General features: G+C 45.6%; 1 protein-coding gene across 1 annotated transcript in view; it reads right to left on the bottom strand.

The window, feature by feature from the left end:
- Positions 1 to 12024, bottom strand: part of LOC147106172 (uncharacterized) — a 55650-nt gene extending 43626 nt beyond the window's left edge. Inside the window, exons 1-2 of the mRNA XM_086009792.1 lie at positions 11971 to 12024; positions 8051 to 8120 (exon numbers count right to left, since the gene is read on the bottom strand). Coding sequence (XP_085865918.1) covers positions 8051 to 8120; positions 11971 to 12024 — 124 coding nt within the window. The remainder of the gene's footprint in view (positions 1 to 8050; positions 8121 to 11970) is intronic.
- Between the last annotated feature and the right edge of the window lie 456 nt (positions 12025 to 12480).

Here is a 12480-nt window from a genome sequence, read left to right as displayed (position 1 = left end):
AGAGTAGCCAAAGTAAGCATTGGTCCCTTAGAGGCTGAGACAGGTGAAATTATAATGGGGAATAAGGAAATGGCAGAGACTTTAAACAAATATTTTGTATCTGTCTTCACAGTAGAAGACCCAAAAAACATACCAAAAATAGTGGGGAACCAAAGGACTAATAAGAGTGAGGAACTTAAGGTAATTAATATCAGTAGAGGAAAAGTACTAGAGAAACTAATGGGACTAAAAGCCGACAATTCCCTTGGCCCTGATGGCCTACATCCTAGGGTTCTAAATGAGGTTGCTGCAGAGATAGTGGATGCATTGGTTGTGATCTTCCAAATTTCCCTAGAGGGTCCCAGTGGATTGGAAGGTAGCAAATGTAAATTCAAGAAAGGAGAGAGAGAGAAAGCAGGGAACTACAGACCAGTTAGCCTGACATCAATTGTCAGGAAAATGCTGGAATCCATTATTAAGGGAGTGGGATCAGAGCATTTATAAAATCATAATATGATTAGGCAGAATCAACACGGTTTTATGAAGGGAAATCGTAGTTAATAAATTTATTAGAGTTTTTTGAGGATGTAACTAGCATGGTAGATAAAGGGGAACCAGTGGATGTAGTATATTTGGATTTCCAAAAGACATTCGATAAGATGCCATATAAAAGGTTGCTATGCAAGATAAGGGTTGGGGGTAATAATGGCCCGTATTTTCCGATCCCTACACACCCATAGGGACCTCGCAAATGCTGGTTTCAAGCATGCGAAGTGCATGCGCTGAAAACTGGCATTTCCGACAGATCGGACGCCTGCCCTGGAGAAGGGCCTCTGCGGGGGGCGAGTTCCGCTTTCTGCAGAACCCCCGCCCGCTGAAATCCCTTAAGGCCTGCTTTTACCAGCAAAAGAGTTGAAAAAAGTAAGAAAAAAAAATTTTTTTTTCACTCATTTATAATTAAAAAATACTTTAAAAAAAGGTAAGTTTATTTTTAGCCCCGTAAAAACTTTAATTATTTTTTTCAAAAAATTAAACTTTTGTTTAAAATATTTAATTTAATGTAATTTTAACTCATTTTTAAAAAGTGATGGTTTTTAAAAAATGTATTTAATGTTTTGAGGTCTTTATTCAGTGATCCCCATTCTATCTGGTCTACCTGTCAAAAGTATGAAGGGGGATTCTCTTCTCCCATTGGCTCGCCTGGCCCACATGATCCCATGGACGCTTGCGAACCGCATGTGCCCCTGGGATACGTGGGCCCTGCGCATTTTGTCGTGAAGAGGCCCAGGATCGGAAATGGCCAGACCTCGGGAGCCCTCAGGTAAGGGAGTAGATTATTTCCACAACCCTTTCTGTTACTTCATCAAATAACTCAATCAAGTTAGTCAAACATGATTTGCTTTTAACAAATCCATACTGACTTTCATTTATTAGCCCATACCTTTCCAAATACAAAATAATTTTGTCCCGGATTATTCTCTCTAAAAGTTTCCCCACCACTGACATTAGGCTGACTGGCTTATAGTTGCTGTGTTTATCCGCAATCTTTATCCACACGCAGGAAGCCTCCTATCGGAAATTATGGGCCAATATTAGCTTGGATAGAGGATTGGTTAACAGACAGAAAACAGAGAGTATGGATAAATGGGTCATTTTCCGGTTGGCAGGTTGTAACTAGTGGGGTGCCGCAAGGATCAGTGCTTTGGCCTCAGCTATTTACAATCTATATTAATGCCTTAGATGAAGGGACTGAGTGTGATGCATCCAAGTTTGCTAATGATACAAAGCTAAGTGGGAAGGTAAGCTGTGAGGAGGACACAAACTTGAGCCTGCAAAGGGATATAGACAGGTTAAGTGAGTGGGCAATAAGGTGGCAGATGGAGTATAATGTGGGGAAATGTGAAGTTATTCACTTTGGCAGGAAGAATAGAAAAACGGAATATTTTAAAAATAAATACGTGGGCTGCAGCGGTTCAAGAAGACAGCTCACTACCACCTTCTCAAGGGCAATTAGGGATGGGCAATAAATGCTGGCCTTGCCAGCGACGCCCAAATCCCAGGAATGAATTTTTAAAAATGGTGAGAAACTATTAAATGTTGGTGTCCAGAGAGATTTAGGTGTCCTTGTACAAAGTCAGCATGCAGATACAGCAAGCAATTAGGAAGGCAAATGGCTTGTTGTCCTTTATTGCAAGGGGGTTGGAGTACAAGAGTGAGGAAGTCTTACTACAATTGTACAGGGCCTTGGTGAGACCACACCTGGAGTACTGTGCACAGTTTTGGTCTCCTTATATGAGAAAGGATATAATTGCCTTAGAGGCAGTGCAACGAAGGTTCACTAGATTGATCCCTGGGATGAGAGGGTTGTCCTATGAGGAGAGATTGAGTAATTGGGTCTATACTCTCTGGAGTTTAGAAGAATGAGGGGTGATCTCATTGTAACATAAGTTTCTGAGGGGGATTGACAAGGTAAATGCTGAGAGATTGTTTCCCCTGGCTGGAGAGTCTAGAACTAGGGGGCATAGTCTCAGGATAAGGGGCCGGCCTTTTAAGACTGAGATGAGGAGGAATTTTTTCACTCAGAGGTTTGTGAATCATTGGAATTCTCTACCTGAAAGGGCTGTGGATGCTGAATCATTGAATATATTTAAGGCTGAGATCGATAGATTTTTGGACTCTAGAGGAATCAAGGGATATGGGGATCGTGTGGGAAAGTGGAGTTGAGGTTGAAGATCCGCCATGATCTTATTGAATGGCAGAGCAGGCTCGAGGTCCTAATTCTTATGTTCTATGCTCTTAACCTCCACTGCTCTATGGAGAACAATTCCAGCTTCTTCAATCTCTCCACATAACTGAAGTTCCTTATCCCTGGTATCACCCTGGTAAACCTCTTCTGTACCCTGTCCACCCCAGCTAAAACCATGTGATCTCCTGGGAGAGACGAAACATCAGCTAAAATCTCAGGCCAATTTGGGGGAAGAAATCTGGGAAATTGCTCTCCGACCCATCTAGGCGTTCAAAACTAGTCCAGGAGATCACTCTGACCCTGAATTCCCTGAAGTACCTACCTTTTGTAAAAGGTGATGTCCGCCACAGCCAGAAACAAGTTCAGCTCTTGCTTGAAGTAATTCAGTGAATTGGTATCTACCACACAAGATGGCAGCCTGTTCCAGAGGTCAACTATTTTCTGGGAATAGAACCACCTCCTGACATCTAACCTAAATCTGGCCTTATACGACTTAAAATTGTGACCCCTGGTCCTCCCTAACTTATTTAATTAGAACAAACTGTCAACTGGAGCACAATCTATTCCCTTCAACAAGTTACAAACTTCGTTCAGATCACCCCTAAGTCTTTTGTATCATCACCAAACTTCAAAATTGTACTCCCTATACCCAAGTTCAGGTAATTTATATATAATGAGAAAAGCAGTGGTCCTAATACCGAGCTCTAGGGGACCCCACTGCATACGCCAATCAGAAAAACATCCGTTCACCACTATTCTCTGCCTCCAATCCCTTAGCCAATTACATACCCAAGTTACCACCATCTCTTTAATCCCATGCGCTACACCCCCTCCAAGGCCAATATATCCTTCCTGAGGTGAGGTTCCCAGAACTGAATGCAGTACTCTAAATGGGGTCTAACTTTATATAACTGTATGCATTTAATCTGAGCAAATCCAGAGTAATTACATAGTTTGGAAACAATACATAGAATTCACCTTTTCTTATTATATGTGGCATACTCCAATACTTTTAATTATTCAGAATTGTTAACCCTTTGGCAATGTATTTTCCGATGTGTTTATTTTAATGAAAAATTAAATGTGGAAAACTGGTAATATAAAGAAATGATTTGACCTAAGATGAAGAGAGAAATAAATCTATTTGAGTGAAAAGCTGGACCTCGATGAAGAAATGAATATTATGGCGAATGACTAACAGAAATAGTACGAGGAAATAAAAGCTCTCTTGGGGTAAAACTAACACAGCAAAGGACAGAGTAGCTTGAAGGAGCAGTTACTGCCTTGTGAGTGTAATGACACATTCAGAATTAAGAGTTAAAAAAGGAAATACACACAAATAACATGCTGATATTTTCATATCCGCTTTTAAATTAAACCTTCTCCACTAATTCAAATAGGTAGCTGGGTTACTAGTAACTTTGTGACTCCATTCTATTTTTATTCTATTCTCTAAACGGCGCTGTCGGACTGAACATTTAATAGGCTCAAAGACCAGAATCTCCAAGCAAATTCTGTGAACTTATAGTTCTACAGTCAGTAGGTCCTATATATAGACGTGAGTTCACTGTCTTCAGCACAGCTGTCAGCCTGCAGCCAGTGAAGCTCAATAGCTGAACCGATGGCCATCTCTTCAGATATCCATCGAACCTTGCAACAAATGAAAATAACAGTGCAGCCTGTAAATAGGAATAGCATATTTTGGGGTAAATTGCCGTACCTGGTATTCAGTTTTGTAGTTGCCTTCTCATTACATTGTAACTTACTTTCCAAAATTGCTTGACACCATCTATCTAAACAATTCAAGTCTATATATCATAGTGAGACATAAGGATTACGGTGTCAGCTGTGGCTCAGTGGTAGCATTCTCACCCCTGGGTCTGAAGATTGTGGACTTAAACCCACTCCAGAGACTTGAGCACAAAATCTAAGCTGACACTTCAGTGCAGTACTGAGGGAGTGCTGCCACGTCGGAAGTGCCGTCTTTCAAATGAGATGTTAAACTGAGGCCCTGACTGCCCTCTAAGATGGACATAAAAGATCCCACGGCATTAAGAAGAAGAGCAGGGGAGTTCTTCCCAGTGTCCAGGCCAATGTTTATCCCTCAACGTCACTAAAAAACAGATTATTTGGCCATTATCACACTGCTGTTTGTGGGACTTTGCTATACGCAAATTTCTGTGTTTCCTACATTACAATAGTGACTACACTTCAAAAGTACTTCATTGACTGTAAAGTGCTTTGAGATGTACTGAGGTCGTGAAAGGTGCCATATAAATGCAAGGCTCCTTTCTTTCTTTCTTTCTTTCAGCAGCCTATGGTCCGATGTCATACCCACATAGTGGCGGACAGTTTGAAAGGAAGCCACCTTGTTATGAAATAGAACTGCAGGCTTAAGTTTTTCAAGTCATGATCACCTTGGTAAGATCTTTAGAGTTCAAGAATAATGTGAGCATGTATGGAAGGTGCCTTGGACAAACCAGGATCTTCACTTCACAGCAATAAACTGCACTAAACATGATATATGATTGAAACTACCTGCAGCATCAATGCAGAGCAGTGCAGTGAGCAGCGAAACCATCCTCAGCCTCATGTCTGTAAAATTCCTTTTCCGTTGCCTAAAATAAAAGAAAAAGATTTAATGTTAATGCCAAAGTAATTTTACTTTTTTGAAGCAAAGCAGGAATTGCCCACTCTGATTCTAGTTCTGCAGTATGATCGTTTCATGCTGTGGCAATTATTATTATATATATATAACAAACACAGCAGCCCTTTGGAACTGCAGAAACCAGATACAATTGGTCAGATCAGTATTGATGTCAAAATCACTGCTGACCAGTAAGTTATTGTCAGCTTCTGGTTGGAGCAGAAAGACCAGGTGGGGCTGGTGAAGATTCAACAAGGAAGTATGATAACTGCAGGGCTCAGTTAGTAATATAAAAGCTCGCATTATTTCTCCACCTTACCCTGTTAGTCAATTATTTTTGGGTGCATATGATGAAGCCAAAAGATTGGGTTCTGGTGAACGTTAAGATCAGGTAAAGACCCCCAAATAAAGGGAAATATAGTTCAATAAATGTGTTTAAATCCATGCTGATTGTCATCACTGCCCATTCTAGTCATAAGTAACTAATTAACTGTTTTAGGTTGGAAACTATATATTATATATATAAAACAGAACCCCAGAACAAAGTGTTTTGTTCAGCACAAAAACCATTGAAAGCACATGATGAAACAATTAACATTGATGTCTTTTTTTTTACTTAATTTTATAGTGTCTGTCAATTATTACATTACCTATTAAAGTGAAAGTGTGTTTAAACTTCCTTTGAAATGAACCAGAGTCTCAGGTCAACTGTAGTTATATACATGATATACAGAGGGGTAGAGTTTTCACTTTGAGTGCAATCGACGGTCCGGGCACAAATTGCACCCAAAATTGCACTAGTTTTGAGAAGCTTTATTTCTCAAGCTTCTGCTCAAACTCATTTCCATTTTGCCGAATGTAAAATCTGGCATGAAACAGTGCAATTGGGCAGCGTTTTCAAACATAATTTTTTTTTAATGTTGCTTTAAAAAATATTCCTTGATGTATTTAAGAGTGGTAACTCTGCAGTTTGATTAATACAGCTGAAAGTGGGTTTAGCACAAAAATAAGCATTTTTAATCACAGTGTCAATCCACCACCTGTGAGTAACCCAATTTTAAATGAATGAAAATGACTTTAAGAAACTATACACAACCATTTGCCAGTTATATTGGCGTACAATAGTCAGCTTCTTAGTAAATTAAAAACAAATTATATTCACAAGCTTTTAAAATGTGCCTATTAGTGTCATTGTGCCCAAAAGAATCAGTTTAATTTTCAGAGCCTCCTCGAAGGCTCGCAAACGGGCGCAATTAGCGGAACCACGCAATGATGATTAATTCAAACTGGCCAGTTTTGTGGACGGGGCCAGCTTCTAGTGCGGTGTTTTATACACTAGCGCAAAAGATCGCGGAAACTCGATTTGCACTGAACGGAATTTGCACTTAAAATGCCACAATCTTTTTGTCTGGCTTGGCCGATTTTGGGCGAATTGCGCTGAAAAAAACCCTGCAACCTAGCGGAAAATCCAGGCCACTAGAAGGTATATAATGAGGGTGACTGGTTCAGGAAAAGTAAAGCACTGAGTGGAGCTGACTGTACAACTAATTATTAGAACAGGCTTGAAGGGCCGTTTGCCCTACTCCTGCTCCTATTTCTTACGTAGGAGATGATGTTGAAATAATCTTGGCAAATTACGGGTATGCATTTTATATATAGTACATATATGCTGTTGGTGGAGGCGGGACAATATTGCATCCAATAGTTGGGACATCATCAAGTGGACCACTTTGTCCTGGATGGTGTTGAGCTTCAACAACAACAACTTGCATTTATATAGCACCCTTAATGTAGTAAAATGTCCCAAGGTGCTTCACAGGCGCAATTATCAAACAAAATTTGACACCGAGCCACATAAGGAGATATTAGGACAAGTGACCAAAAGCTTGCTCAAAGAGGCAGATTTTAAAGAGCGCCTTAAAGGAGGAGAGACAGGTAGCAAGGCAGAGAGGTTTAGGGAGGGAATTCCAGAGCTTAGGGCCTAGGCAGCTGACGGTACGGAGGCCAATGCTGGAGTGAAGAAAATCGGGGACGCTCAAGAGGCCAGAATTGGAGGACACAGAGATCTCGGAGGGTTGTAAGGCTGGAGGAGGTTACAGAGATAGGAAGGGATTTGAAAACAAGGATGAGAGTTTTAAAATCGAGGAATGTAGGGTAAAGGCAACTCAACCCATTGCGAAATATTTATTTCATTGACAGTTGCATCTGGCAAAGTAAAAGTAATAGACATTGAAACTATGTCAGGGTACACGTAATTATTGAGTGGAAAAAAGAATCGTCACCATTCTTTGACTGTCTACTCTCTGAGCTGTTCATCTCTCAGATGTTTCCCACCTTTCAAGCTGGCGAAGTCTCATAATCTTCATGCTGGAGCAGGGACACTGAACTGATCTGTCTGAAAGAATGTGCTCAATTGATCAACGCAGAAGTCACCTGCACGCACAATGTTTAACGAAAGGTTAGGCTGATTCCCTGGCTGGATTTTCCCACTGAGGAGCAGAACTCCGGAGGAGTGCTGGTTCAGGAAAAGGCGATGGGTTTTGGGTATATCAGGAGCCGTTCAGGGGCTGCTCTTTCTTCTCCTCGGCATCAATCTACAGCGAGTCTCCCGAGTGGGGCTCAGCTCGATGGAACACTGCCAGAAGTTGAGCGCTGCTCTTCATCCCTCATCAACGGACCTCGACTCAAACTGGAACTTGGATACTGCGTCAGCTGTACGGAACCAGGAGCGAGACGTACAGGAAGAAACTGCAAGCAAGACAACGGGCAATCAGGGTGAGCATATTGCCTGTGCCTACACATCCACAAGGCCATTTAGCTGTGTGAGGGGGTGATTGTAAGTCCCAACCAAACCTTAGAGGGGTTCAGTGCTGGGGTCCTGTGATAGTTTATTTCATGGGAGGATTCTTTTATTAGACCATGGTAATTTAGCATGATATGGCTTGTTGGACAAGCCAGGGTTGTATTGTTTTGTACTGTTACGAGTGTTATTGTTAATCCTATTAAACACAATACGGTTGAGCCCAAATGGGTGTCCGAGTCTGATCTGTTCCATATGATCCCTATCATCCAGAACTTGTAGTAAGAGGTGTGTTTTCGTTGCGCCCGAGTAAACCACTTACAGAGATTGGCGACTGCGGCAGGACGATAGGTTTTGTGTCAGATCATGGATAGTTTTAAGGGCAAGAGACCCAGAATGGAGGAAAGGATTTCCTTCTAAGTGTTCAATAAGATTAACGTGTCTCAGCCATGGGTGCTGGAGATGCTGCGTTCTGAGAGTCCCCAGGATAGGGCCGCAGAGTGGACAGGTAGCAAGGATCATAGGAAGTCAAAGGAGAAAGCGATTTGGCTCCTGTGTCTGCAGAAGCAAGTTCAACTGCTCAGGGAGCGGGTTGAAAAGCTAGGGAACAAACTTAAAGGGTCTGAGGATAGGTCAGACGCGAGGGAGATAGTCGGGAGTAGAATATTAGAGGAACTGCATGAGGAAAGGCAGGAAAGACATGCGCAAGAAGAGACCTCCCATAACATGGTTGAATACCTACAGTGTCAGGTTACAGAGGCCAAGGTAAACCAGCAGGCCCTATGGGAAGAAAATGCGAGGCTAATAGCGAGAGCTGACAGCTTGGAGGGCCAGCTAAGGGATATAAAGATAGCTTATAAAGTAGCCAGGAGTAGAGGCTATGAGGAAGCAGATCATGGACAATGTAAGGAAAGGATCCAAAAATTGACCCAAGCCTTGTCCGGAGCCAGAGGTATGGCCTGTTTAATGTCACTGGGGGAAACCGGGGTAGACTGGGACAAGGAGGGTCAGGAGCCTAATGACAAGGCTCAGGACAGGGAAGTCTGACCGGTGCGTGAAGCGCCACCGAGACCAATGGGGCCTCTGCAGCAGCAGAAGTTCAGTCCACCCGCACCAAGCGGTGACCAGGGCCCGATGCAGAGCAATTATGTGGTCCCGTACACAAACCCTCAGCTGCAAGCCATGCTATCAGGGACGCCCAAGCTCAAACGGGACGGGGACCCCTCAGTTCACTTTATGGAAGTAGAACAGATAGTGGGGGGTCAACGGATGTAGTGAGGGCGAGATCAGCAGGCTGATGCTGTTCTCCCATGACGGGGGATTGTATCAGAGCTTATCCGCAGCCACAGAGCTGGGAGGGGGCACCACAGAGGGGTTGAAAGACGAAATCCTGAGGGCCATGGAACATACCCAGAGTAACCTGCCCTTACAAGTAGAACGGACTAGGCAGCTGGCCGGTGAGGCACCAGATGCATTCGCGGACAGGCTATGGCCTGTGTACGTAAAGGCAACTGGAGGGACACTCGACCGTGCGCAGTTGATTGGGGCCCCCAGGAATCACTGGCTCAGGGTCCTTGTGGCAAACAGCTTGCCAAGGATCAGGGTCAGGGCAGAAGCGTGGTTTGACCCCGAGGACCTCGCGAATACGGAGGCAGGCATGCTCAGAAAGCTGAGTTCAGCCTTTAAGGCCGATTCCGGGGAGGAGGTCAAACCAAAGGGAAGGGTCCACGAAATGAAAGCCAGTGAGGGTAATAGGAAGGAATGGCGACAGGAAGGGGTTAGTACCGACAAGTCTAGGACTTGTTTCGGGTGTGGGAAGATGGGACACTGGAGGCGAGACTGCCCGTTCCCCATAGGGGGGAGACCAGTCCCAGGGGGTCCTCCAGTGCAAAAGCCACATGTTACAGAGGCAGAGGGGATAACCAACGAGTCGTTCGAGCTTCTGGTGGCCATCCTACGGAAGGCTATGGGGAAGGACAAAGGCAAGTTAGATGCTGCCGTGAGCAGTGAAGCACCTACCGCACCTGTATGCCCCCCACCCTGACTAGAACGCGCCCAGCCTGAGTACCTGTGTCCGCTCACGTACGATGAAGATAAAGCCAAGGAGGTGCTAGTGATCCCAAGAGATAGGGAAGGAAGGGATAGTGTGTGTACTATGAAGCCGAAGGGGAATTACGACCTAGAACAGTTGGTCTGTAATACCCCAGCCAAGTATCAGGCGAACGTGCGGGACAACCTCACCGCATTCGCCACTCGCAAGCATGACTGTGGCAGGGTGATAGGGGTAGATGTCAGGTTGCAAGGGGACCCCATGTCACGGCCACAGAAACTGTACAGTTTCCCCAGAGAGGCAGAAGCCGACTTAGAGACGGCACTGGGATCTCTCGTAGAACAGGGGGTGTTGAGGCCGATAGCCACCCACGTAAACTCACCATTTTGGCCAGTTAAGAAGCCCGACCAGTCGTGGAGAGCCACCGTAGACTATCGGGTGCTCAATAAAAATATCCCAGCCTGCACGCCCACAGTCGTGGCTGTTGCTGACCTCATAGGGAGCATTCCAGCGACCACAACCACGTTCACGGTGCTGGATATCTCCAATGGGTTCTGGTCGGTTCCCGTCAAATGGGAAGACCAGCACAAATTTGCCTTTACATTTAAAGGGCAACAGTACACCTGGACATGCCTTCCCCAGGGGTTCCACAACAGCCCCTCCATATTTCACCAGTGTATGGCCGACGCACTCAAAGGCTACAGCCGACCCAACCAGCTAATCCAGTATGTGGGCGACTTGCTTTTGTTCTCCGCGGAGGGGGAGGAGCACGGGCCACTGCTGGACGAGCTGTTGAGGCTGTTGCGGGTTTAAAGTGAACCCAAAGAAAGCCCAGATCGGTCGGGGGGAAGTCAAATTCCTCGGGCTGGCCATGAGGGCTGGTGAGCGAGTGATTGGAGTTACCAGCCCCCAAGGATATAACAGGGGTAAGATCCTTCCTGGGACTCACAGGGCACTGCAGGGACTTTATAGAGGGTTACGCAGCCACGGCAGCCCCTCTGCTTCGGCTCCTCCGCAAGGGAGTCGAGTGGGAGTGGGACCAGAACTGCCAGGAAGCGTTCACCTGCCTCAAGGAGAATTTACAGATGGCACCCGCGTTGGGAGCCATTAACAGTAGTGAGGAATTCCTTTTGGAGGTTGCAGCCAGCGGGGATAGCTTGAGCGCGGTGTTGCTCCAGGAACGGCACGGCAAGCTACGACCCGTGGCCTACTCCTCAAGGGTTCTCACTGAGGTAGAAAGGGGATACTCCAACTGCGAGAGGCATCTCTTAGCCACGCAATGGGCCGTAAAGCACTCCATCATCCCTGATAACTTTACTAACTCACCACACCCCCACTCAGATGTTGTTAAACGGGAGGATAAAGGACGGAACAGTGAGCAGTGCCCGTATTGCTCGCTGAACTTTATTGGTCTCGCAAATGAATCTGAGAGTGCAGGGGTTGACAGAGCCAAAGCTGGCTATCAATTTAATCTACCCAGGGTCTGCCCATCTATGTACTGTAGAAGGGGTGTGGGACGTAGGTGTGGGATTCCGGGCCGGGATACACCCGACAGGCCGGGACATCTACGTAGACGGGTCCAGTTCGGTGGTGAACAGGGAGCGTCTCACCGGGTGCGGGATTTATGACCCCACAGCTAAGGTAGCGAAGGCCATTAAACTCCCCAGCACCCTGAGCGCTCAGCATGCCGAACTGTCGGCGGTGGCGTACGTGGTTACCCACCCCGACGAATTCCCCACCCCCTATACCATCTGCTCGGATTCCATGTTCACCTGCAATTCATGCACGGAGTACTTGGTCATTTGGGCCAGGCGCGGTTTCAAGTCCGCAGATGGGAAGCCCCTAGTGACAGCACCGTTGCTAGGGAGAATTTTAAAAGTCACAGGCACCCGGGGAGATTACTACAGACACAAGGTTAAAACCCATTCAAAGACAGAGCCCAGGTGGGAGGGCAACCAAAAGGCAGACGAGCTGGCCAAACAGGGGGCCAGGGAGGGAGTATTCTGGGATCCGTAGAGAGCAGGTCCAGTAGCAGCAATCTGGGACAAGGGAGGCACACAGGGGGTAGCTTTGGCCCCGGACTTAACACAAGTTCAAGCGCAGGATCCCGTACTTAAGGCCGTCCTTGTAAAAAGGGAGAACGGCGAATGGTCCGTTCGGGGCAGCGGACGTCACAGTTAAGGAGGGGATGCTTTTCAAAAGGAATCATTAGATAGTTCCAGCGCAGCACTGGGAGGACTTCCTCCAGTTGGCCCATG

Source organism: Somniosus microcephalus, chromosome 16 (assembly GCF_052327205.1).
Source record: "Somniosus microcephalus isolate GS21.2 chromosome 16, FLI_Smic_1.0, whole genome shotgun sequence".
Taxonomy (NCBI): Eukaryota; Metazoa; Chordata; class Chondrichthyes; order Squaliformes; family Somniosidae; genus Somniosus; species Somniosus microcephalus.
The sequence above is the reverse complement of the archived record's forward strand: the minus strand, read 5'-3'. Positions and strand labels throughout refer to the sequence as shown.